Here is a 25,292-nt window from a genome sequence, read left to right as displayed (position 1 = left end):
AAAAAGCTTGATGACATGTTTCTGGGGTGCCAGTCACTGTGCACCTCAGCATCAACTCATAAGCTCTGTGGCCCCTCAAGGCATTTTTAGTAATTATCAGATCTGAATATTTCTCTTCATTCCATCAATGTCTGCTTGGCTTCCCAGCAGAATATAAGCTCTTTGATGGCAGGTACTAGCTCTTTAGAGGAGGGCACAGCAACCCACTCCTATATTCTTGCCTGGAGAATCCCATTACAGAGGAGCCTGGCAGGCTACAGTCCATAGGGTCACAAGGAGTCGGACATGACTGAAGCAACTTAGCATGCATGCGTGCAAGCACTAGCTCTGTAATTCACCATAAGCCTCTAACACCAGTCTGTAGTAATATCCATACTCAGAAAGTACTTTCAGGCCTATTGCTTTGTGTCTGTTTATCTAACAACTTTGAGGAGAGGAGACCAGTCCTCATTTACACTGTCCTCATTTACTGTTCTCATTTTACACTTATATTCTTGCCACAGAAATATATTGGTAAAAATTCAAAAAATAAGGCTAGCTGCTTATTATCTTGCATATAACCTACTTATGTTTTGTTTAGTATAAAAATTCATAGAAATTATTCATTCCTATTTAGAAACACTCTTCCTCTTTCTGGTTGGTTACTCCCTGAGCCCCAGTTTTCTCATCTGTAAAATGGGGATGACGATGGCCATTCCAAAGGATTATGATAAAAGTCAAATGAGATACTCTATGCAAGAAACTTAAATAGTGACAGGAACCTAATAAGTCTCAATAAATGTTAGTTTCTTTCATCTATCTTTCATCTTACCTTTCCTCTCTTCTTTTGAATTTCACACCAGTTGCTAACAAAAGCTTTTCTGTTTGAAATGCTATAAATTTTATATTCTGAATGTCATATCAATCTTATACAAAGCTAAATACAGTATTTAACCTATTGAAACTTGTTACTAACATATTCAATATTTTAATGAAAATTAAGTCTATTGGTAAATAATCAAATATTAATTAAATAATGGAATTCACATGTTAATTTATTCTGAAATAATTAATATATGAATACCATATTCAAGGAAATACACATTTCATTGATAATACTTAATTTATGCTTTGAATAGAATTGAAATCTAATAAGGAAGATAGAAAGTACATAAAAAACTATAATTTAGGGTATAAAATGATCTATGTAGGAAAATACCATGGGTAGCTCTTCAGCAACAAATAGGAAAACCAGGAGGAAATGGATGAAGCCCTAAAGAAAGAGAATTTTCAAAAATCTAAAAAGAAATAGAAAACTTAACTGGCACAATTACAATGGAAAGATTTCAAAAAAGGGTTATATAGCCACTATAAACTAAAAATCTGTGTTCTCAACAACAAAAACAATCCTTCTACAAGTGGCTAACAAGTACATGAAAAGATGTGCAACATCACTAATCATTACAGATATGCAAATTAAAATCACAATGAAATATTATTTTATATCTATTAAGATGAATATTATTAAAAAAAATTTATGAACAGATTATACCAAACTTTGGCAAGAATGTGGATAAATTAGGACTCTCATGCATTGCTGATGCGAGTGTAAAATGATGCAGCCACTGTGGAAAACAGTATGGCAGTTCCTAAATAAAGTAAACATAGATTTACCATATCATCCAGCAAGCTCACTTCTAGACATAAACCCCAAAAAACTGAAAGTAAGGGCTTGAACAGATATTTTTATATCCATGTTCATAGCAACATTATTCACAATAGCCAAAAAGGTAGAAACAACTCAAATGTCCACAGATTGAATGAATGGATAAACAAAATGTGGTATGTACATACAATGGAATATTCAGCCTTAAAAGAAATGGAACTCTGATAAATAAAATAAAACTCTGATAAATAAAACTCTACAACATGGAGGAAACTTGAAGACATTATATTAAGTGAAATAAACAAGACATAAAAGGAAAAATATAGTAGGATTCCATTAATATGAGGTATAGAGTGATCAAAATCATAGAGACAGAATGTAGAATGGTGGTTACCAGGAAGTATGGGTAGGAATAGAGAGTCACTATTTAATGGACATAGAATTTCAGTTTGGGATGATGAAAAAGTTCTGGAGATGGATAATGGTGATGATTTCACAACAATGTGAATGTACTTGATGCCAACAAACAGTACACTTTAAAGTGGTTAAAATGATAAATTTTCAGCATGCAAGAGCAAGCACGGTGGGGCAGCCCAGGATGGTCAGCAAGTTTTGCATGAGCGGACAGGTGAGCAGGTGATATGAGGGTTTGGCTCCCGGTCGCCCTCAGGGTGGGCTCCTGCAGTCCCTGGGAAGGGGGCTCCTGCCAGAGATCAAGCCCTGAACCTTTGGAGTGGGAGCACTGACTCTAAGACTACCAGAGAAATAACCCTAGGGAGTATCAGATAATGAGAACTCACACAAAGGAAACTTGAATACAAGACCCAGCATCACCCAACCACCAGTAGCACCCTGAGCAGCATGCCTTATCTAAACAGCAAACAAAACAAAAGTACAAACCCAACCAACAGCAAAAAGGATCACCACCTCACACAGCCTTGCTCATCAGAGGAAAAACAAACAAACAAACAAAAACTCAGCACAAATCTCACCCTATACAAAGCTTACACAAACCACTGGGCAAACCTTAGGAGGGCAGAAACCAAAAGGAAGAAAGAATGCAACCTTCTTCAAGGAAAGAATTCAACTTTCCTTGAAGCCTGGGAAAAGGAGACCTCAAACACAATAATTTAAAAAAAAATAATGAAAAGGCAGAGAAATACTACACAAATGAAGAAACAAACTAGAAACACAGAAGTCCAAATAAACGAAGAGGAAATAGGCAAACTACCTGAAAAAGAATTCAGAATAATGATAGTAAAGATGATCAAAAACCTTGAAAACAAAGTGGAGAAAATGCAAGAATCAATTAACAATGACCTAGAAGAAATAAAGAATAAATATACAGAGACAAACAACACAATTACTGAAATTAAAAAGACTCTAGAAGGAATTGACAGCAGAATATCTGAAGCAGAAGAATAGATCAGTGAGCTGGAAGATAAAATGGTAGAAATAACTTCTGAAGAGCAGAATAAAGTAAAAAGAATGAAAAGAACTGAGGACAAATTCAGAGACCTCTGGGAAAATATCAGATGCACCAACATTGAAATTACAGGGGTCCCAGAAGAAGAAGAGAAAAAGAAAGGGTATGAGAAAATTGTTGAAGAGATTATAGTTGAAAATTTCCCCAACATGGAAAAGGAAATAGGCAATCAAGTCCAAGAGGCACAAAGAGTCCCATACAGGATAAACCCAAGGAGAAACATGCCAAGACACATACTAATCAAACTAACAAAGACTAAACACAAAGAAAGAATATTAAAAGCAGCAAGGGAGAAGCAACAAGTAATATACAAGGGAAACCCCATATGCTTAACAGCTGACTTTTCAACAGAAACTCTTCAGGCCTGAAGGGAATGGCAGGATATATTTAAAGTACTGAAAGGGAAAAATCTACAACCAAGATTACTGTACCCAGTAAGGATCTCATTCAAAATTGATGGAGAAATAAAAAGCTTTTCAGACAAGCAAAAGTTAAGAGAATTCAGTACCACCAAACGAGCTTTACAACAAAGGTTAAAGGGATTTATATAGTCAATAAATACAAAAGAAGAAAAAGATCTACAAAATCAACCCCAAACAATTAAGAAAGTGGCAATAGAAACATATATATCAATAATTACTTTAAATGTAAATGTATTAAATGCTCCAACCAAAAGACACAGACTGACTGAATGGATACAAAAACAAGACCCATATATATGCTGTCTACAAGAAACCCACTTCAGACCTAAAGACAGATATAGACTGAAAGTATATTCCATGCAAATGGGAAGCAAAAGAAAGCTGGAGCAGCAATCCTCATATCAGGCAAAATAGATCTTAAAATAAAGAAGATTATAAGAGATAAGGAAGGACACTACATAATGATCAAGGGATCAATCCAAGAGGAAGAGATAACAATTGTAAATATCTATGCACCCAACATAGGAGCACCTCAATACATAAGACAAATACTAACAGACATAAAAGGAGAAACTGACAGTAACACAATAATAGTAGAAGACTTTAATACCCCACTCACACCAATGGACAAATCATCAAAACAGAAAATTAATAAGGAAACACAAGTCTTAAGATAAGATGGATTTCATTGATATCTTCAGGACATTCCATAAATTGCAGAAGAATACACCTTTTTCTCAAATGCACATGGAACATTCTCTAGAATAGACCATATCTTGGGTCATAAATCAAACCTCAGAAAATTTAAGAATATTGAAATCATATCAAGCATCTTCTCCAACAACAATGCTATGAGACTAGATATCAATTACAAGAAAAAAAATGTAAGAAACACAAACATTGAATCGGTTCTATTGAGATGGATGAAACTGGAGCCCATAATACAGAGTGAAGTAAGCCAGAAAGAAAAACACCAATACAGTATACTAATGCATATATATGGAATTTGAAAGATGGTAACGATAACCCTATATGTGAGACAGAATAAGAGACACAGATGCATAGAACAGTCTTATGGACTCTGAGGGAGAAGGTGAGGGTGGGACGTTCTGGAAGAATAGCATTGAAACATGTATATTATCATATGTGAAACAGAACACCATTCCATGTTCTATGTATGAGACAAATGCTCAGGGCCGGGGCAATGGGATGACCCAGAGGGATGGGATGGGGAGGGAGGTGGGAGGGGGGTCCAGGAAGGGGAACACATGTAAACCCATGGCTGATTCATGTCAATGTATGGCAAAAACTACTACAATATTGTAAAGTAATTAGCCCCCAACTAAAATAAATAAATTTATTGAAAAAAAAAAAAGAAACACAAACACATGGAGATTAAACAACACGTTTCTAAATAACCAACAGGTTACTGAAGAAATCAAAAGAGAAATCAAAAAATTTCTATAAACAAATGATAATGAAAATATGACAACTCAAAACCTATGGGATGCAGCAAAAGCAGTTCTAAGAGGGAAGTTTATAGTAATACAATCCTACCTCAGGAAACAAGAGAAACATCAAATAGACAACCTCATTTTACACCTAAAACCTAAAACAACTGGAAAAACAAGAACAAAACAAACAAACAAACAAAAAACCAAAATTAGTAGATGGAAAGAAATCATAAAGATCCGAGCAGAAATAAATGAAAAAGAAAATGAAAGAAACAATAGTAAAGATTAACAAAACTAGAAGCTGGTTCTTTGAGAAGATAAACAAAATTGCCAAACCTCTAGCCAGACTCATCAAGAAAAAAGAGAGAAGGATCAAATCAACAAAATTAGAAATGAAAAAGGAGAGGTTACAACAGACAATGCAGAAATACAAAGGATTATAAGAGACTATTATGAACAACTATATAGCAATAAAATGGATAACCTGGAAGAAATGGACAGATTCTTAGGAAAGTTCAATCTTCCAAGACTGAACCAGGAAGAAATAGAAATTATGAACCACCCAATTACAAGCACTGAAATGGAAGCCGTGATCAAAAATCTCCCAAAAAACAAAAGCCCAGGACCAAATGGCTTCACAGGAGAATTCTATCAAACATTTAGAGAAGAGCTAATGATTATCCTTCTAAAACTCTTTCCAAAAATTGCAGAGGAAGGAACACTTCCAAACTCATTCTATGAGGCCACATCACCCTGATACCAAAACCAGACAAAGACAACACAAAAAAAGAAAACTACAGGCCAATAGCACTGATGAACATAGATGCAAAAATCCTCAACAAAATTTTAGCAAACAGAATTTAGTAACACATCGAAAAGCTCATACACCATGATCAAGGTCAAGTTGGGTTTATTCCAGGGATGCAAGGATTCTTCAATATGTGCAAATCAATCAATGTGATACACCATATTAACAAATTGAAAGATTAAAAACCATATGATAATCTCAATAGATGCAAAAAAAGCCTTTGACAAAAGTCTCACCTATTTATGATTAAAACTCTTCAAAAAATGGGCAAAGAAGGAACCTACCTCAACATAGTAAAGGCCATACATGATAAGCCTACAGCAAACATTATTCTCAACAGAGAAAACTGAAAGCATTCCCCCTAGGATCAGAAACAAGACAAGGGTGTCCACTTTTGCCACCATTATTCAACACAGTTCTGGAAGTCCTAGCTACAGCAATCAGAGAAGGAAAGGAAATAAAAGTAATCCAGATCAGAAAAGAAGAAGTAAAGCTGTCACTGTTTGCAGATGACATGATACTGTACATAGAAAACTCTAAAGATAGTATCAGAAAATTACTAGAGCTAATCAGCAAACTTAGCAAAGTTGCAAGATACAAAATCAATACATAGAAATCAATTGCATTTCTATATACTAACAATGAAAAATCAGAAAGAGAAATTAAGGAATCAATCCTATTCACCATTGCAACAAAAAGAATTAAATATCTAAGAATAAACTTACCTAAGGAGACAAAAGAACTGTACACAGAAAATTATAAGACACTGATGAAAGAAATCAAAGATGACATAAACAGATGGAGAGATATTCCATGTTCCTGGGTAGGAAGAATCAATATTGTGAAAATGACTATACTGCCAAACACAATCTACAGATTCAATGCAATCCCTATCAAATTACCAATGGCATTTTTCACAGAACTAGAACAAAAAATTTCACAATTCATATGGAAACACAAAAGGCCCCGAATAGCCAAAGCAGTCTTGAGAAAGATGAGTGGAGCTGGAGGAATCAACTTTCCTGACTTCATATTATACTACAAACCTACAGTCATCAAGATATGTAGGATCAACATATGTAGGATCATAGAAAAACCAAGAGAATTACAGGAAAACATCTACTTCTGCTTCATTGATTATGCTAAAGACTGTTGGATCACAACACACTGCAGAAAATTCTTAAAGAGATGGGAATACTAGACCATCTTACCTACCTCCTGTGAAATCTGTATGGAGGTTAAAAAAAAAACAGAACTGAAAACAGAGCAGTGGACTGGCTCAAAATTGGGAAAGGAGTATGTCAAGGTTGTATATTGTCACCCTGCTTATTTAACTTCTATGCAGAGTACATCATGCGAAATGCTGGTCTGAATAAAACACAAGCCGGAATCAAGATTGTCAGGAGAAATATCAATAACCTGAGACATGCAGATGACACCACCCCAATGGCAGAAAATTAAGAACTAAAGAGCAGCTTGATGAAGGTGAAAGAGGAGAGTGAAAAAGCTGGCTTAAAACTCAGCATTCAAAAAACAAGATCATGGGATCTGGTCTCATCATTTCATGGCAAATACATTGGGGGAAAAATGAAAACAATGACAGACTTTATTTTTTTGGGCTCCAAAATCACTGCAGATGGTCACTGCAGCCATGAGATTGTAAGACACTTTCTCTTTGGAAGAAAAGCTATGACAAATCTAAAAAGCAGAGACATCACTTTGCGCACACAAGTCCATATATTCACAGCTATGGTTTTTCCAGTAGTCAAGTATGGATGTGAGATCTGGACCATAAAGAAGACTGAGTGCAGAAGAATTGATGCTTTTGAACTGTGGTCCTGGAGAAGACTCTTAAGAGTCCTTGGACAGCAAGGAGATCAAGCCAGACAATCCTAAAGGAAGTAAACCTTGAATATTTATTGGAAGAGCTTATGCTGAAACTGAAGCTCCAATACTTTGGCCACCTGATGCAAAGAGCCAACTCATTGGAAATGACCTGGTGCTAGGAAAGGTTGAGGACATGGGGAGAAGTGGACGACACAGGATGAGATGGTTGGATGGCATCATCGACTCAATGGAAATGAGTTTGAGCAAACTCCAGGAGATAGTGAAGGACAGGGAAGCCTGGCGTGCTGCAGTCCATGGGGTCATAAGAGTTGGACATCTCTGAGCGACTGAAAAACAACTTTATGTAACTTCATCAGGAATATCTTTCCTCATACTTCAAGCTGGTTCAGGATCTCTGATGTGGTCTTCTTCAGACACTAGTCACAATAGTGTCTTATTATTTAATGTCTGTCTTCCCCGCAAGACATTGCCTATCTCTGGCATCTAGAGTCATACTTAACACGCAAAAAGCACAAAAAGCACACCACAAAACTTATTGAATGTTTTAATAACTATGTTTCTTTGTTACAGTTAAAATTCATTAGAGGTTTCTCAGCTTCTCAGTCAAAATAAAGTAAACTCTAATTCCGAAGTTGAAGAAAGTAAGAGGTTAGGGACTTTCTTAGGTCTTATTACCAGTGATGGTAATGAATCTCCAGGGAAGCATAACTCCATCCAGTAAGAGAATAACATGAATCTCTAGACTGGTTAAGTTTGAGCTCTGCACCTTCTGTATCTCTGAGTTTCCATGGAGACCAAACAGAACCCCAAGCAGTCCAAGCCTGATGCTCCACAGAGGCAAAGAGTCTGCCATGATTGTTTCACCCAGAACTCTCTATGGAAACCATACTCCTGGAAGGGCCAGAAATCTCTTAAGCCCAACTGAAGAGGAGTTATACTAATCAGCATCTACTGATGTCTGTCTCTGCCTTACTATATGAGGGATGGAAGAATAATTAAATAGGTTTTCATGTCCATTTCCCCAGGAAATTGGTCCAGTGGTAACACAGAGATGGATCAGGAACAATAGAAGCTTCCTGAGAAACCAGTGAAGTTCTAGGGAATATCCACAGATTGTTCATTTCTGAGGACAACTGAGAATATGTGGCTGATGGGAGTCAGAGGATATTTCTTAAGAGAGATTGGTTGTTGGAAAATATGAATATCTACAGACACTGTGTACAAGAGAACAGGATCTGTCTGTGTCCATGATCTGCAGACCATGTTACAGCTCTGGCGCGTCCTTCACTTCCCATCTCTGGTGAGCCCCCAAGAAGTGGACTCCTAGGGCAACCCTGCAGAGTTTGGAGTTTCCTGTTAAAACCAGGAGCCTCCCCTCATCAGAACTGCCTTGAAGACAACTGAACACCTCACCTAGTATCTGGCGAGGTAATCTGCGTTGGTGCAATTTTTGGTGTGGGGAAGGGGAACTTGATTGCTCTGGATGTTCTGGCTGGAAGCCTGCCATCTGTTTTCAGGGGTCCACTGGTGGGCTATGGCACAGTTCACTTCTTTGATTTTTTGCATCGTTCTCAGTACCCTGACTCAGGAACAGCTGATGGCTCACAGAATCATTAAGACTTCTTTTTCACTCTATTCATGGGCAGCCATTTATTTCCCATTGTCTCAAACTGTTTTACCCAACCACTAATCCAAATGGGCTCATTGTGCTGGCTTCTTTTATGACTTTGAATTTAAGTTATTTTACAATCAATAATAAAATAATAAAGAGACAGAACAAAAAACACCCGCCATCCTCCATCCTATTGTGGCAATTATGCTCTTTTTTGTGTTTTCATCAAATTCTTTTCCATATAAATACATATTTTACACAACTATACTGCACTGTGTTACCATTTCTCTGAGGCAGGCTTATCACATTAGTTCCTGCTCCCATCTCAGACAGAGTCAGCTCTTCTCCACAGCAGCTTGCCCTTACCTGTCATTTCTATAAAGGACAACTGATGGCAAGAATGCCTACTTCTTTATCCAGAACCAGAAAGACACTGTTGAACAATGTAAAAACTAGAAAAAAAATCTTTTAGAAAAGACCAAGAAAACAAAGACATATTCTCTAAAATTGAACCAAAAAAATTCTAAATATGAGCATTTATCATTATTGTTAATATTACTTAGGAATTTATCCCAAAGAAATAACCATCGTGCCTAATTTACAAATGCATGTTCTCTCCTCCAATACAACAATTTTATAGCACATGAATCCCTCAAATAATACCAGCCAATAATATCTAAGAAAGGATTTGTAATAGCATGACAATAATTTGTTGTACTGATATGTGGGAAGCAAGGATGTTGAAAATAATAATCTGTGTGCATTACCATTCAAACCCATACACTGTAAATAATAGAAAAGTACAATAGAAATAAATCAATATATTAATAGCAGTTGTCTCTGTAGGACTACAGGTGATTCTTTTCATTTTCTGTATATCTTAAAGTGTCCATGATGACTTGATAATATTTTTATATTTTAAAACTTTTTGTTTAGGTACACATTGCCCTGAATCCAGTATGTTTTCTCCAAATTTATTTTTACTTACCCTTAATTATCCTGCAAGAATATCATCCAGAAAGGGAGAAATAAAAATAACTAGCATTATGTGACTGCATGGTCAGTGGTCAACCTTGCGTTAGGTGTTGAGTATACATTACTAATTTAAATTCTGGAGAACTTTTCTCTTGTGAACTGTTTTATTCCCATTGAAGAAGCAGAGTTTCATCAGGTTTAAGAACTGGCCCCAGATCAGTTAGTAAATGTTGAAACTCAGGTGCACACACAGAGTCTAACCGAAATGCCTGTGTAACAAGTTCTAGAGTAAATTTTCCATCAGTATTTTTGATAAAGGTCTGTGACCAATGGATACAGGATTTGCAGAGGAAATATTTTACTTTATTTGAGAGACCCCTTAAAACATTGGGACAAATATGGGACAGACATCATCTGATCAAGAAGAAATAAAGGGACACACACTTTCTAACATAAATAAGAAAAACACATGTTCAATGCATGAGACAAATGCTCAGGGCTGGGGCAATGGGATGACCCAGAGGGATGGGATGGGGAGGGAGTTGGGAGGGGGGTCCAGGAAGGGGAACACATGTAAACCCATGGCTGATTCATGTCAATGTATGGCAAAAACTACTACAATATTGTAAAGTAATTAGCCCCCAACTAAAATAAATAAATTTATTTTTAAAAAATTTAAAAAAAGAAAAAGAATTGGTAAAGGCAAAATTTTCCCTAGAATACTAGGGAATTGAATCAAAGTATGTAACTTGATGCTAACTCAGTGAGGGACCTGGACAACTGGCCTGATGAGGGAGGGAAAGGGACTTGCAGGTTGAAGAAATAAAGGATTCCTTCAGCTCAAAATCCATCTTTCCTTTCAGTTCCAAGTGTCCTCAGATCCCCAGAACATCCCGACTCCTGACACTGCACACCTCTGATCGGTCATTCCCAGCAGAGGCCAGAGGAGCCACGGGGAACCACACCACTGTCACCGAGTTCATCCTGTTGGGGCTCTCAGACGCCTGTGAGCTGCAGATGCTCCTCTTCCTGGGGCTCCTTCGGACCTACCTGCTCACTCTGCTGGGGAACCTCCTCATCGTGGTCCTCACCCTCATGGACAGGCACCTCCACACCCCCATGTACTACTTCCTCCGCAACTTTGCTGTCTTAGAGATCTGGTTCACCTCGGTCATCTTCCCCAAGATGCTGACCAACATCCTGACTGGAGACAAAACAATTTCCCTGGCAGGCTGTTTCCTCCAGTGTTTCCTCTATTTCTTCCTGGGCACCACAGAGTTCTTCCTACTGGCAGTGATGTCCTTTGACAGGTATGTGGCCATATGTAAGCCCTTGCGTTATGTCACCATCATGAGCCAAAGGGTCTGTGTCCAGCTAGTTCTTTCTTCATGGATCACAGGGTTCCTTCTCAACATCATTCCAGGTTTCCTCACATTTCAGCAGCCATTCTGTGGTCCCAATATCATTAATCATTTCTTCTGTGACAACTTTCCACTCCTGGAACTCGTATGTGCAGACACAAGTCTGATGGAAATTCTGAGTTTCATCCTGGCGAATATCAGCCTACTGGGCACTCTGTCTGTGATGGCCACCTGCTATGGCCACATCCTCCACACCATCCTGCACATCCACTCAGCCAAGGAGAGACAGAAAGCCTTCTCAACCTGTTCCTCCCACATCATTGTTGTCTCTCTCTCCTATGGCAGCTGCATCTTCATGTACGTCCGGTCGGGCAAGGGCGGCCAGGGGGAGGACAGGAACAAGGTGGTGGCCTTGCTCAACACCGTGGTGACCCCAGTGCTCAATCCCTTCATCTACACCCTGAGGAATAAACAGGTGAAGCAGGTGTTTAGGGAGCAGGTGAACAAGCTCTTCTAATAAACCTGTGAATCCAAGAGGCTGCACATAAGATCCCAAGTCAAGCTAAGGGAACATCAGGCCTCTGCAACAGATGGAAGCTTTCTCATCCAGAAAAAGCTTGATGACATGTTTCTGGGGTGCCAGTCACTGTGCACCTCAGCATCAACTCATAAGCTCTGTGGCCCCTCGAGGAATTTTTAGTAATTATCATATTTGTATATTTTTCTTCATTCCATCTATATGCCTGGCTTCCCAGCAGAATACAAGTTCTTTGATGAGAGGTACTGGCTCTGCAATTCACCATAAGCCTCAAAAACCAATCTGTTGTGATAGATCACATAAATACTCAGAAAGTACTTTCAGACAGATTTTGTGTGTCTGTTTCTCCAACAACCTCAAGGGAGAGGAGAACACTATTAGCATTGTCCTCATCTTGTCCCAGTAATGTATCAGTAAGAATTCAAAAAATAAGGTTAGTTGTTTATTATCCTGCATAGAAGCTAATACTTAGTATTAAAATTCATAGACATTCATCATTCCTATTTAGAAAGACTCTTCCTCCTGGTTGGTTACTTCCCTGAGCCCAAGTTTTCTCATCTATAAAATGGGGATCTGTTCCAAAGGATTATGATAAAAGTCAAATGAGATACTCCATGCAAGAATCTTAAATAGTGACTGGCACATAATAAGTCTCACTAAATGTTAGTTTCTTTCATTTGTACCTCATCCTACCTTCCCTCTCTTCCTTTAAATTTCACACCTGTTGTTAACAAAACTTTTCTGTTTGGAATACTATAAATTTTATATTCAGAATATCCTATTTATCTTATACAAAGTTAAATACCGTATTAAACCTATTGAAATTTGTTACTAAGATGTTCATTATTTTCATGAAAATGAAAATTAAGTCTTATTGGTAAATAATCAAATATTAACTAAATAATGAAATCAATTCACATGTTAACTTATTCCAAAGTAATTATTACATGAATGCCATGTTCAAGGAAATGCACACTTCAGTGGATAACACTTAATTTATGCCTTCAAAGAATTTGAAATGTAAGGAAGATAGAAAGGACACAAATAACTACATTTTAGGGTATAAAATGATCTTTGTAACAAAATACCATGGGTAGCTCTTCAACAACAAATAGGAAAACCTGGAGAAAATGGATGAATCCCTAGAGAATGAGAATTTTCAAAAATGTAAAAAGAAATAGAAAACTTAACTGGCCCAATTACCATAGAAAGATTTCAAGAAAAGATTATACAGCCACTATAAACTAAAAACTATGTTTTCAACAACAAAAAAAAAACTCTTCTACAAATGGCTAATAAGTACACGAAAAGATGTGCAGCATCACCAATCATTAGGGAAATGCAAATTAAAATCACAATGAAATATTATTTTATAGCCATAAAGATGGATATTATTAAAAAAATTTTCTTGAACAGATTATACCAAGCGTTGGCAAGAATATGGATAGATTAGAATTCTGATGCATTGCTGACGAGAGTATAAAATGATGCAGCCACTGTGGAAAACAGTATGGCAGTTCCTAAATAAAGTAAACATAGATTTACTGTATCATCCAGCAATCTCACTTCTAGACATAGACGCAAAAGAATTGAAAGTAAGGACTTGAACAGATATTTTTACATCTGTGTTCATAGCAGCATTATTCACAATAGCCAAAAAGGTAGAAACAACTCAAATGTCCACGGATGAATGAATGGATAAACAAAATGTGGTATGTACATACATTGGAATATCATTCAGCCTTAAAAAGAAATGGAATTCTGATAAATTAAATGCTACAACATGGAGGAAACTTGAAGACACTATGCTAAGTGAAATAAGCAAGACATAAAAGGACAAATATAGTCAGATTCCATAATATGAGGTACAGAGTGATCAAAAAAAAATCATAGAGACAGAATGTAGAATGGTGGTTACCAGGAAGTGTGGGTAGGAATGGAGAGTTATTATTTGATGGATATAAAATTTCAGTTTGGGATGATGAAAAAGTTCTGGACATGGATAATGGTGATGATCTCACAACAATGTGAATGTACTTGACACCACCAAATAGTACACTTTAAAATGGTTAATATGATAAATTTTATATTATTGTGTATTTTACCCAATAAGAAAAGTACAGATTCCAGGTCAAAAACAAAACTGCATTACCTTTGACTTCTTCTCTTTCTCTTATTTCTCAGTCAATCCATCAGCAAATTCTGTGGATTATACGTTCAAAATATGTACTAAATCCACCATTTCTTACCACCACCACCACCATCTTTGTCCATATAACCTTCCCCTTCCTCTAGGAAATCCATCCCCTACTTGCCACACCAATCTCATGCCCATATCTCTGGAGGAGGACAGGGTTAGCAAACTCAGGTGAGGGGGAGGTGGACTTGCATAGTTAACACAGAGTAAGCTGAAACCACACACCCTTTCTCTCTGAAGATTTCCTGCCTGAAACAGGCCTTATGCATCGATAGAAATACAATTTACTTTAAATGAAGTTCAAAACTTTAACAATTATATAGGACCAGACAATTTAATGATCCCATTCTTTGAACAAATGGTGAATGAAGGACTTCTAAAATTACACATATGCCCAGAAAATTTGCATTACTGTCCTGAATCTCATACAAGGTTAAGGAAGAAATAATTGCATGAAGAGGTTTAAATGAACTTTCAAGAAGGAGGTAGACTGGAGAATGTAAATTACAAATAAAAGATTATTTTCTATAATATACAAAGATAAATAACCCAACAGATAATTGAGATAAGTATATATATATAGACACTGACAGTAAAGTAAACTCAAAGGATCAATATAAGTGAAAAGATGTTCAACTATATTAATGGTCATTGTTGTTGTTTAGTCCCTAAGTCTTGTCCAGCTGTTTTGTGACCCCAAGTAACCTAGCCCACCAGGCTCCTCTTCTCCATGAAATTTCCCAGTCAAGAATACTGGCGTGGGTTGCCACTTCCTTCTCCCAGGAATCTTCCATACTAAGGGATCGATCTCACATCCTCTGAATTGCCAAGAGGATTCCTTACCCCTGAGCCACCATCTAGTCAAAGCTATGGTTTTTCTAGTGGTCATGTATGGATGTGAGAGTTGGACTGTAAAGAAAGCTGAGTGCTGAAGAATTGATGCTTTTGAACTGTGGTGTTGGAGAAGACTCTTGAGAGTCCCTTGGGCTGCAAGGAGATCCAACCAGTCCATACTAAAGGAGATCAGTACTGGGTGTTCATTGGAAGGACTGATGTTGAAGATGAAACTCCAATACTTTGGCCACCTCATGCGAAGAGTTGACTCATTGGAAAAGACCCTGATGCTGGGAAAGATTGAGGGCAGGAGGAGAAGGGGACGACAGAGGATGAGATGGTTGGATGGCATCACTGACTCGATGGACATGAGTTTGGGTAAACTGCGGGAGTTGGTGATGGACAGGGAGGCCTGGCGTGCTGTGGTTCATGAGGTTGCAAAGAGTCGGACACGACTGAGCAACTGAACTGAACTGAATTGAGCCACCAGGGAAGCCCTTATACTAATGGTCAAGATAACTCAAGTTAAAATAATAACCCTTTTGATGGTAAAGTATTTTAGACATCTAATCCAATTCCAAAGAAGGGCAATGTTTAAGAATGTTCAAACTACCATAAAATTGCACTCATTTCACATTCTATCAAGGTAATGCTCAAAATTCTTTAAGCTCGGCTTCAACCATATGTGAACTAGAAATTCCAGACGTACTATCTGGATTTAGAAAAAGCAGAGGAACCAGACATCAAATTGCCAACATCTGTTTGATCATACAAAAAGCAAGAGAATTCTAGAAAAACATCTACTTCTGCTTCATTGATTACGTTAAAGCCTTTGGCTGTGTGGATCACAAACTGTGGAAAATTCTTAAAGAGATGGGAATATCAGATCACCTTACCTACCTTCTGAGAATCCTGTTTGCAAGTCAAGAAGTAACAGAACTGGACATGGAACAGTTAATTAGTTCAGTCATGTCCAACTCTTTGCAACCCCCATGGACTGTAGCATGACAGGCTTCCCTGTCCATCATCAAATCCCAGAGCTTGCTCAAACTCATGTCCATCAAGTCGGTGATGCCATCTAACCATCTCATCCTCTGTTGACCTCTTCTCCTCCTGCCTTCAATCTTGCCCAGCATCAGGGTCTTTTCTAATGAGTTAGTTCTTTGCATCAAGTGGCCAAAATATTGGAGCTTCAACTTCAGCATTAGTCCTTCCAATGAATATTCAGGACTGATTTCCTTTAGGATTGCCTGGTTTGATCACTTTGCAGTACAAGGGACTCTCAAGAGTCTTCTCCAACACCACAGTTCAAAAGCATCAATTCTTCAGTGCTCAGCTTTCTTTATGGTCCAACTTTTACATCCATACATGACTACTGCAAAAACCATAGCTTTGACTCTATGGACCTTTGTTGGCAAATAATGTCTTTACTTTTTAACACGTTGTCTAGGTTTGTCAAAGGTTTTCTTTCAAGGAGCAAGTGCCTTTCAATTTCATCGCTGCAGTCACCATCTGCAGTGATTTTGGAGCCCCCCCAAAATAAAGTCTCTCACTGTTTCCATTGTTTCCCCACCTATTTGCCATGAAGTGATGGGACTGGATGCCATAATCTTTGTGTTTCAAATGCTGAGTTTTAAGCCAACTTTTTCACTCTCCTCTTTCACTTTCATCAAGAGGCTCTTAAGTTCCTCTTCACTTTCTGCCATAAGGTTGGTGTTATCCGCATATCTGAGGTTACTTATATTTCTCCCAGCAATCTTGATTCCAGTTTGTGCTTCTTCCAGCCCGGCATTTCACATGATATACTCTGCATATAAACTAAATAAGCATGGTGACAATATACAGCCTTGACATATTTGAGATAGAAAAACCAGGGAAGCAAAGTAAGTTGTATTCCTTGGAGAGATTGGTACTGCTATACTTGACATGCATTCAAATCTTATTTGATGATATTTTTTTGGGCTTCCCTGGTGGCTCAGATGGTAAAGAATCCTCCTGCAACACAGGAGACCAGGGTTCAGTCTCTGGGTTGGGAAGATCCCCTGGAGAAGGGAACAGATGCCCACTCCAGTATTCTGGCCTGGAGAATTCCACGGACTGTAAAGTCCATGAGGTTGCAAATAGTCGAACACAAAGAGTGACTTTCACACCTCACCTCATACACAAAGTATCATCTATGCACAGTAAATTATGTGAAATGCGAGGCTGGATGAAGCAAACTGGAATAAAGATTGCCAGGAGAAATATCAACAACTTCAGATATGCAGATGACACCACCCTAATGGCAGAAAGTGAAGAGGATTTAAAGAACCTCTTGAAGAAGATGAAAGAGGAGAGTAAAAAAGCTGGCTTAAAACTCAACATTCGGGCTTCCCTAGTGGCTCAGTGGTAAAGAATCTGCCTATCAATGCAGGAGACATGGGTTTGATCCCTGGTCCAGAAAGATCCCACATCTGCAGAGCCACTAGGCCCATGTCCCACAGCTACTGAAGCCCAAGAGACCAAGAGTGCATATTCCCTAACAAGAGAAGCCACTGCAGTGAGAAGCCTGTGCACCACAACCCCTGCTTGCTGCAACTAGAAAAAAGCCCAAACAGTAACAAAGACCCAAGACAGCCAAAAGTAAATAAATAAATAAAAATTTTTAAAAAACCCTCAACATTGAAAAAACAATATCATGGCATTTGGTCCCACTACTTATTGGCAAATGTATGGGGGGGAAATGGAAACATTTTCTGCAGATGGTGACTGCAGCCATGAAATTAAAAGACACTTGCTCCTTGGAAGAAAAGCTATGACAAATCTAAACAACATACTAAAAAGCAGAGACATCACTTTGCCCACAAATGTCCATAGAGTCAAAGCTACGGGTTTTGCAGTAGTCATATACAGATGTAAGAGTTGGATCATAAAGAAGGCTGAGTGCCGAAGAACTGATGCTTTCAAATTGTAGTGCTGGAGAAAACTCTTGAGAGTCTCTTGGACAGCAAGATCAAATCAGTCAGTCTTAAAGGAAATCAGTCCTGAATATTCATTGGAAGGACTGATTCTGAAGCTGAAGCTTCAATACTTGGGTCACCTGATGCAAAGAGCTGAGTCACTGGAAAAGACCTTGATGCTAGGAAAGATTGAGGACATGAGGAGAAGTGAATGACAGAGGATGAGATGGTTAGATGGCATCATCAACTCACTAGATACGAATTTGAGCAAGCTCCGGGAGATAGTGAGGAACAGGGAAGCCTGGGTGCTGTAGTCCATGGATCACAGAGTCAGATACGACTGGCGAATGAACAACAAAAATGCATTGAGTGCTCCATCAGGACACTTATGGAATAAAGACCAGAATCTCAGCAAGAACTGTATTAGCCCCTGGCTTCAGATATCTCATAAGGCTGTAACCAAGGTACAGGCTGCAACAGTCGTCTCCTCAATGTTTGTCTAAGAAAGGATCTGGCCCCACGTTCACTACAGTGGCTGTTCATTGTCTTTAAGTCCTTGCTGGCTGTTGGCTGGAGACATTAGTCCCTTGCCATGTGGGCTTCTCTACTGGACAGCTAATAATACGCCTTCCTTCAGAGCAAGCAAGAGAGCAAGAAAGGACATGCAAGATGGAACCACAGTCTCTTTGTTACATTCTCAAAAATGACATCTCATCCCTTTCACTGTATTCCATTCATTAGAAGACCATCACTAGGTACAGCCACACACAAGGGGAGGGGATAACACATGGACATGAATATCAGGAGGTGGGTCATCGGGGCCACCTTAGAAGCTATCACAGGCTCTATGTCAAATCAATCTGTGACACCAAGTACATAGGCTATATCATGTCTAACTGAAAATTATGAAAGCTCTGGTCGACCAGAGGAGGTATACAATTTCTATAAGCACATCTCAGCAGATGCAACCAGTGTGTGCCATGTACACTTCTTAACCTCAGCTATCCAGTCATATGAGCCTACTTCTTATAAGTTATTGATGTAGTCATGACTCTTTACCAGGAATAAGGTGACTACACATACAGTTTATATGAGGTGACCGGGTGTTTAGAAAGTGAGTTGGTAGCCATCTGACTACATTACTGATAGCCAGACTATCAGGAAAGATAACCCTAGTCAGATTAACCCACTAATGCACTTAGAGAACTGAAAGCCTGTCATTCATTTGCCTTTTCAAACATATCATTGGCTCCTAATCATACCATTTCTGACAGTCATGTTACATCAGCCAGTTTTCTCCAGTGCACAGAATAGTCTGGTGACCAAAGAAAGTGGGATTACACAGTAGTTATAGCTTGAATGGCCCAAGGACCAAGACGAACACAATTTCAACATCCTTTTACAAAGACTCACATAATAGAGAGGCTGCTCAACGGGGAATGGACACCATCTCTGTTTTGTTCACCACTCATAGTCATCTTCAGTACCCAGTATAGAGTCTAGCACACAGTAGGTACAGTAGGTACTCAATAAACATTTATTGAATGAATGATTAATTAATTAATTAAAGGTCCTTCTCCTCCACACACACTCCAACTTATTCTTCAAGTCTCAAATTTATAGAGATGGAAATACCAGAACACCTTACATGCCTCCTGAGAAACCTGTATGTAAGTCAAGAAGCAACAGTTAGAACTGGACATAGAACAATGGATTGGTTAAAAATTGGGAAAGAAGTACACGAAGGCTGTATATTGTCACCCTGCTTATTTAACTTTTATGGACAGTATATCATGAGAATTGCCAGGCTGATGAAGCAAAAGCTGGAATCAAGACTGCCAGGAGAAATATCAACAACCACAGATATGCAGGTGACACCATCCTTATGGCAGAAAGTGAAGAGGAACTTCAGAGCTTCTTGATGAAGGTAAAAGAGGATAGTGAAAAGGCTGGCTTAAAATGCAACATTCAAAAAAACCAAAGATCATAGCATCCAGTCTCATCACTTCATGGCAAATAGATGGGGGAACAAAGGAAATGGTGATAGACTATTTTCTTGGGATAAAAAATCACCATGGATGGTGACTGCAGCCATAAAATTAAAAGACACTTGCTGCTTAGAAGAAAAGCTATGACAAATCTAGACAACATATTAAAAAGCAGAGACATCACTTTGCCCACAAAGATCCATAGAGTCAAAGCTATGGTTTTTGTAGTAGTCATGTACAGATGTGAGTAGGATCATAAAGAAGGCTGAGCACCAAAGAATTGATGCTTTCAAACTGTAGTGCTGGAGAAAACTCTTGCGAGTCCCTTGGACAGCAAGGAGATCAGATCAGTCAATCCTAAAGGAAATCAACCCTGAATATTCATTGGAAGGACTGATGCTGAAACTGAAGCTCCAATACTTTGGCCACCTGATGCAAAGAGTTGACTCACTGGAAAAGATCTTGGTGCTAGGAATGATTGAAGGCAGGAGGAGAAGGGGACGACAAAGGATGAAACGGTTGGATGGCATTGTTGACTCAATGGACTTGAGTTTGAGCAAACTGGGGCAGAGGGGTTGGTGAAAGACAGGGAAGTCTGGGTGCTGCAGTCCATGGATCACAAAGAGTCAGACATGACTGGCGACTGAACAACAACAACTTTATGTAACTCTATCAGGAATACCTTTCATCATCCTTCAGTCTGGTTCAGGATATCCTCTGAGCTCTTTTTCAGACACTAATCACAATAGTAATTAATATTTATCTGATTATTTAATGTCTGTCTTCTCTACAAGATACTGCCTGTCTGTGGCATCTAGAGCCATACTTATCACACAAAAGCACATCACAAAACTTTTTGAATGTTTTATTAATTGTGTTTCTTTGTTACAGTTAAAATTCATTAGAGGTTTCTCAGCTTCTCAGTCAAAACAAAGTAAACTTTAAATCCCAAAACTGAAGAAAGTAAGAGGTAAGGGACCTTCTTAGGTCCTATTACCACTGATGATAATGAATCTCCAGGGAAGCATAGCTCCATCCAGTAAGAGAATAACATGAATCTCTCCATTGGTTAAGTTTGAGCTCTGCACCTTCTGTATCTCTGAGCTTCCAAGGAGACCAAACAGAATCCCAAGCAGTCTAAGATCGATGCCAGCTCCACAGAGGCAAAGACTCTGCCACGATTATTTTACCCCGGAACTCACTATGGACACCATACTCCTGGAAGGGCCAGAAACTTCTTAAGCCCAACTGAAAATAAGTTAAACTAATCAGCATCTACTGATGTCTGTCTCTGCCTTACTATATGAGGGATGGAATAATAAATAGATTTTCATATCCATTTCCCCAGGAAAGTGGTCCAGTATGACATGGTGATGGATCAGAAAAATAGAAGCTTCCTGAGAAACTGGTGAAGTTCTGGGGAATATCCAGAGATTGTTCATTTCTAAGGATATCTGAGGATGTGTGGATAGCAAGAGAGTCAGAGAATATTTCTTAAGAGAGATTGGTTGTTGGAAAATATGGATATTTGCAGACACCTGCATGTACTGTGTACAAGAGAATAGGACCAACTTGTGTCCATGACCTGCAGAACACGTTACAGCTCTGGCACGTCCTTCATTTTGCATCTCTGGTGAGCCCCCAAGAAGCGTAGTCCTCAGGCAACCCTGCAGAGTTGGGAGTTTCCTGTGAAAACCAGGAGTCTCCCCATCATGAAAACTGCCTTGAAGACAACTGAGCATCTTACCCAGTATCTGGTGAGGTAATCTACATTGGTGTAATTTTTGGAGTCGGGGAGGGGAACTTGATTCCTCTGGATGTTCTGGCTGGAAGCCTGCCATCTGTTTTCAGGTGTCCACTGGCGGGCTGTGACAGCTCACTTCTTTGATTTTTTGCATCATTCTCAATATCCTGACTCAGGAACAGCTGATGGCTCACAGAATCATTATGGCTTTCCTTCACTCTATTCATGGACAGCCATTTATTTCCCCTTTGTCTCTCTGAAACTGTTTTACCCAACTCTTAGTCCAAATGGGCTCATTGTGCTGGCTTCTTTTCTGATTTTGAATTTAAGTTACTTTATAAGCAATAATAAAAATAATAAAGAGACAGAATAAAAATCACCCGCCATCCTCCCATCCTATTGTGGCAATTATGCTCATTTTTCTGTGTTCTCATCCAATTCTTCTCCATATAAATACATATTTTACACAGCTATACTGCACTGTGTTACCATTTCTCTGAGGCAGACTTATCACATTAGTTTCTGCTCCCGTCTCAGATAGAGTCAGCTCTTCTTCACAGAAGCTTGCCTTTACCTGTCATTTCTATAAAGGACAACAGATGGCAAGAAAGCCTACTTCTTTATCCAGATTTCTAAAGACACTGTTAAATAATGTAAGAACTAGAAAAAAAAGATTCAAAACAAAGACATATTCTCTAAAATTGAAATTGAACCAGTGAACGATTCTAAACATGAGCATTTATCATTATTATTCTTCATTACAATTACTTAGGAATTTATCCCAAAGAAGTAACCAGGATGCCTAATCTACAAATACATGTTTTATTCCCACTGAAGAAGCAGAGTTTGGTGAAGTTAGACAACTGGCCCCAGACAAGTTAGTAAATGATGGAGCTCAGGTACAAACACGAAGTTTCTAACTCAAATGCCTCTGTAACAAGTTCTACAGTAAATTTTCCATCGGTGTTTTTGATAAAGGTCTGTGACCAATGGATACAGGATTTGCAGAGGAAATATTTTACTTTATTTGAGAGACCCTTTCAAATACTTGGACAAATATGGGACAAGACATCATCTGATCAAGAAGAAATAAAGGGACACACACTTCCTAACATAAATAAGAAAAACAGAAGAATTGGTAAAGGCAAAATTTTCCCCAAAGAACACTAGGCAATTGAATCAAAGTATGTAACTTGATGCTAACTTAGTGAGGGACCTGGACAACTGGCCTGTTGAGGGAGGGAAAGGGACTTGCAGGTTGAAGAAATAAAGGATTCCTTCAGCTCAAAATCCCTCTTTCCTTTCAGTTCCAAGTGTCCTCAGATCCCCAGAACATCATGACTCCTGACACTGCACACCTCTGATCGGTCATTCCCAGCCGAGGCCAGAGGAGCCACGGGGAACCACACCACTGTCACCGAGTTCATCCTGTTGGGGCTCTCAGACGCCTGTGAGCTGCAGATGCTCCTCTTCCTGGGGCTCCTCCTGACCTACCTGCTCACTCTACTGGGGAACCTCCTCATCGTGGTCCTCACACTCATGGACAGGCGTCTCCACACCCCCATGTACTACTTCCTCCGCAACTTTGCTGTCTTAGAGATCTGGTTCACCTCGGTCATCTTCCCCAAGATGCTGACCAACATTCTGACTGGAAACAGGACTATCTCCTTGGCAGGCTGTTTCCTACAAAGTTTTCTCTATTTCTTCCTGGGCACCACAGAGTTCTTCCTACTGGCGGTGATGTCCTTTGACAGGTATGTGGCCATATGTAACCCCTTGCATTACGTCACCATCATGAGCAAAAGGGTCTGTGTCCAGCTAGTTCTTTCTTCTTGGGTCACAGGATTCTTTATCATCATCATTCCAACATACCTCACAATTCAGCAGCCATTCTGTGGTCCCAATATCATTAATCATTTCTTCTGTGACAACTTTCCACTCCTGGAACTTGTATGTGCAGACACAAGTCTGATCGAGCTTCTGGGTTTTATCCTGGCCAACGTCAGCCTACTGGGCACTCTGTCTGTGACGGCCACCTGCTATGGCCACATCCTCCACGCCATCCTGCACATCCACTCAGCCAAGGAGAGACAGAAAGCCTTCTCAACCTGTTCCTCCCACATCATTGTTGTCTCTCTCTTCTATGGCAGCTGCATCTTCATGTACGTCCGGTCGGGCAAGGGTGGCCAGGGGGAGGACAGGAACAAGGTGGTGGCCTTGCTCAACACCGTGGTGACCCCAGTGCTCAATCCCTTCATCTACACCCTGAGGAATAAACAGGTGAAGCAGGTGTTTAGGGAGCAGGTGAACAGGCTCTTCTAATAAACCTGTGGATCCAAAAGGCTGCACATAAGATCCCCAGTCAAGCTAAGGGAACATCAGGCCTCTGCAACAGATGGAGGCTTTCTCATCCAGAAAAAGCTTGATGACATGTTTCTGGGGTGCCAGTCACTGTGCACCTCAGCATCAACTCATAAGCTCTGTGGCCCCTCAAGGCATTTTTAGTAGTTATCAGATCTGAATATTTCTCTTCATTCCATCAATGTCTGCTTGGCTTCCCAGAATAATACAAGTTCTTTGATGGCAGGTACTAGCTCTATTGGAGAAGGGCATGGCAACCCACTCCAGTATTCCTCCCTGGAGAATCCCAGGGACCGAGGAGGCTGGTGGTCTACAGTCCATGGAGTCACAAAGAGTTGGACATGGATGAAGTGACTTAGCACACACTAGCTCTATAATTCACCATAGGCCTCAACAACAATCCATTGTCATAGACCATATAAATAGTCTGTAAGTACTTTCAGTCTGATTGATTGCTTTGTGACTGTTTCTCCAGCACTCTCAGAGGGGAGGAGTACAGTCCTCTGGTAGTCCTGTCCTCGTTTCACTCTTACACTCCTGTCACAAAAATACATCAGCAAGAACTCACAAATAAGAATAGTTACTTAGTATTTTACATAGAAGTTACTTATGCTTCTTTAGTATCAAAACTCGTGGAAATTCCTCATTCCTACTGAGAAAGATGCTTCTACCTACTAGCTGGTTACTTCCCTGAGTCCCAGTTTTCTGATCTGTGAAAGAAGATGATAATATCCATTCCAAAGGATTGTGATGAAATATCAGAGATATTCTATGCAAAGTGCCTCTAGTGACTAGAGGATAATAAATCCCCACTAAATGTTAGTTCCTTTCATCTGTTTCTCACTCACCTTCCCTATTTTCTTTTGATTTTCCACCAGTTACTAACAAATGCTTTTTTGTTCAAAATGCCTTAAATATTTAAAAATGCTACAAATTGCATATTCAAAATATTATATTAAATCATATATGAAGTTACATACAGTATTTCACTTTGAAATTTGTTACTAAGTTGTTTAATATTTGATGAAGTTGAAATTAAGTCTTATTGGTAAATAATCAAAGATTAAATAAAGAAATTAA

General features: G+C 39.0%; 1 protein-coding gene across 1 annotated transcript in view; it reads left to right on the top strand.

Moving 5' to 3' along the window:
- The first annotated feature begins 8,475 nt into the window (after positions 1 to 8,475).
- Positions 8,476 to 25,292, top strand: part of OXA1L (OXA1L mitochondrial inner membrane insertase) — a 76,570-nt gene continuing 59,753 nt past the window's right edge. The window contains exons 1-2 of the mRNA XM_081506649.1: positions 8,476 to 9,091; positions 11,114 to 11,560. Coding sequence (XP_081362775.1) covers positions 11,268 to 11,560 — 293 coding nt within the window. The 5' untranslated portion in view covers positions 8,476 to 9,091; positions 11,114 to 11,267. The remainder of the gene's footprint in view (positions 9,092 to 11,113; positions 11,561 to 25,292) is intronic.

The sequence above is a fragment of the Giraffa tippelskirchi genome, chromosome 7 (assembly GCF_054371585.1).
Source record: "Giraffa tippelskirchi isolate mGirTip1 chromosome 7, T2T-mGirTip1v1.2.pri, whole genome shotgun sequence".
Classification (NCBI taxonomy): Eukaryota; Metazoa; Chordata; class Mammalia; order Artiodactyla; family Giraffidae; genus Giraffa; species Giraffa tippelskirchi.
Note: the sequence above shows the minus strand (reverse complement) of the source record. Positions and strands in the feature narration are given on the sequence as shown.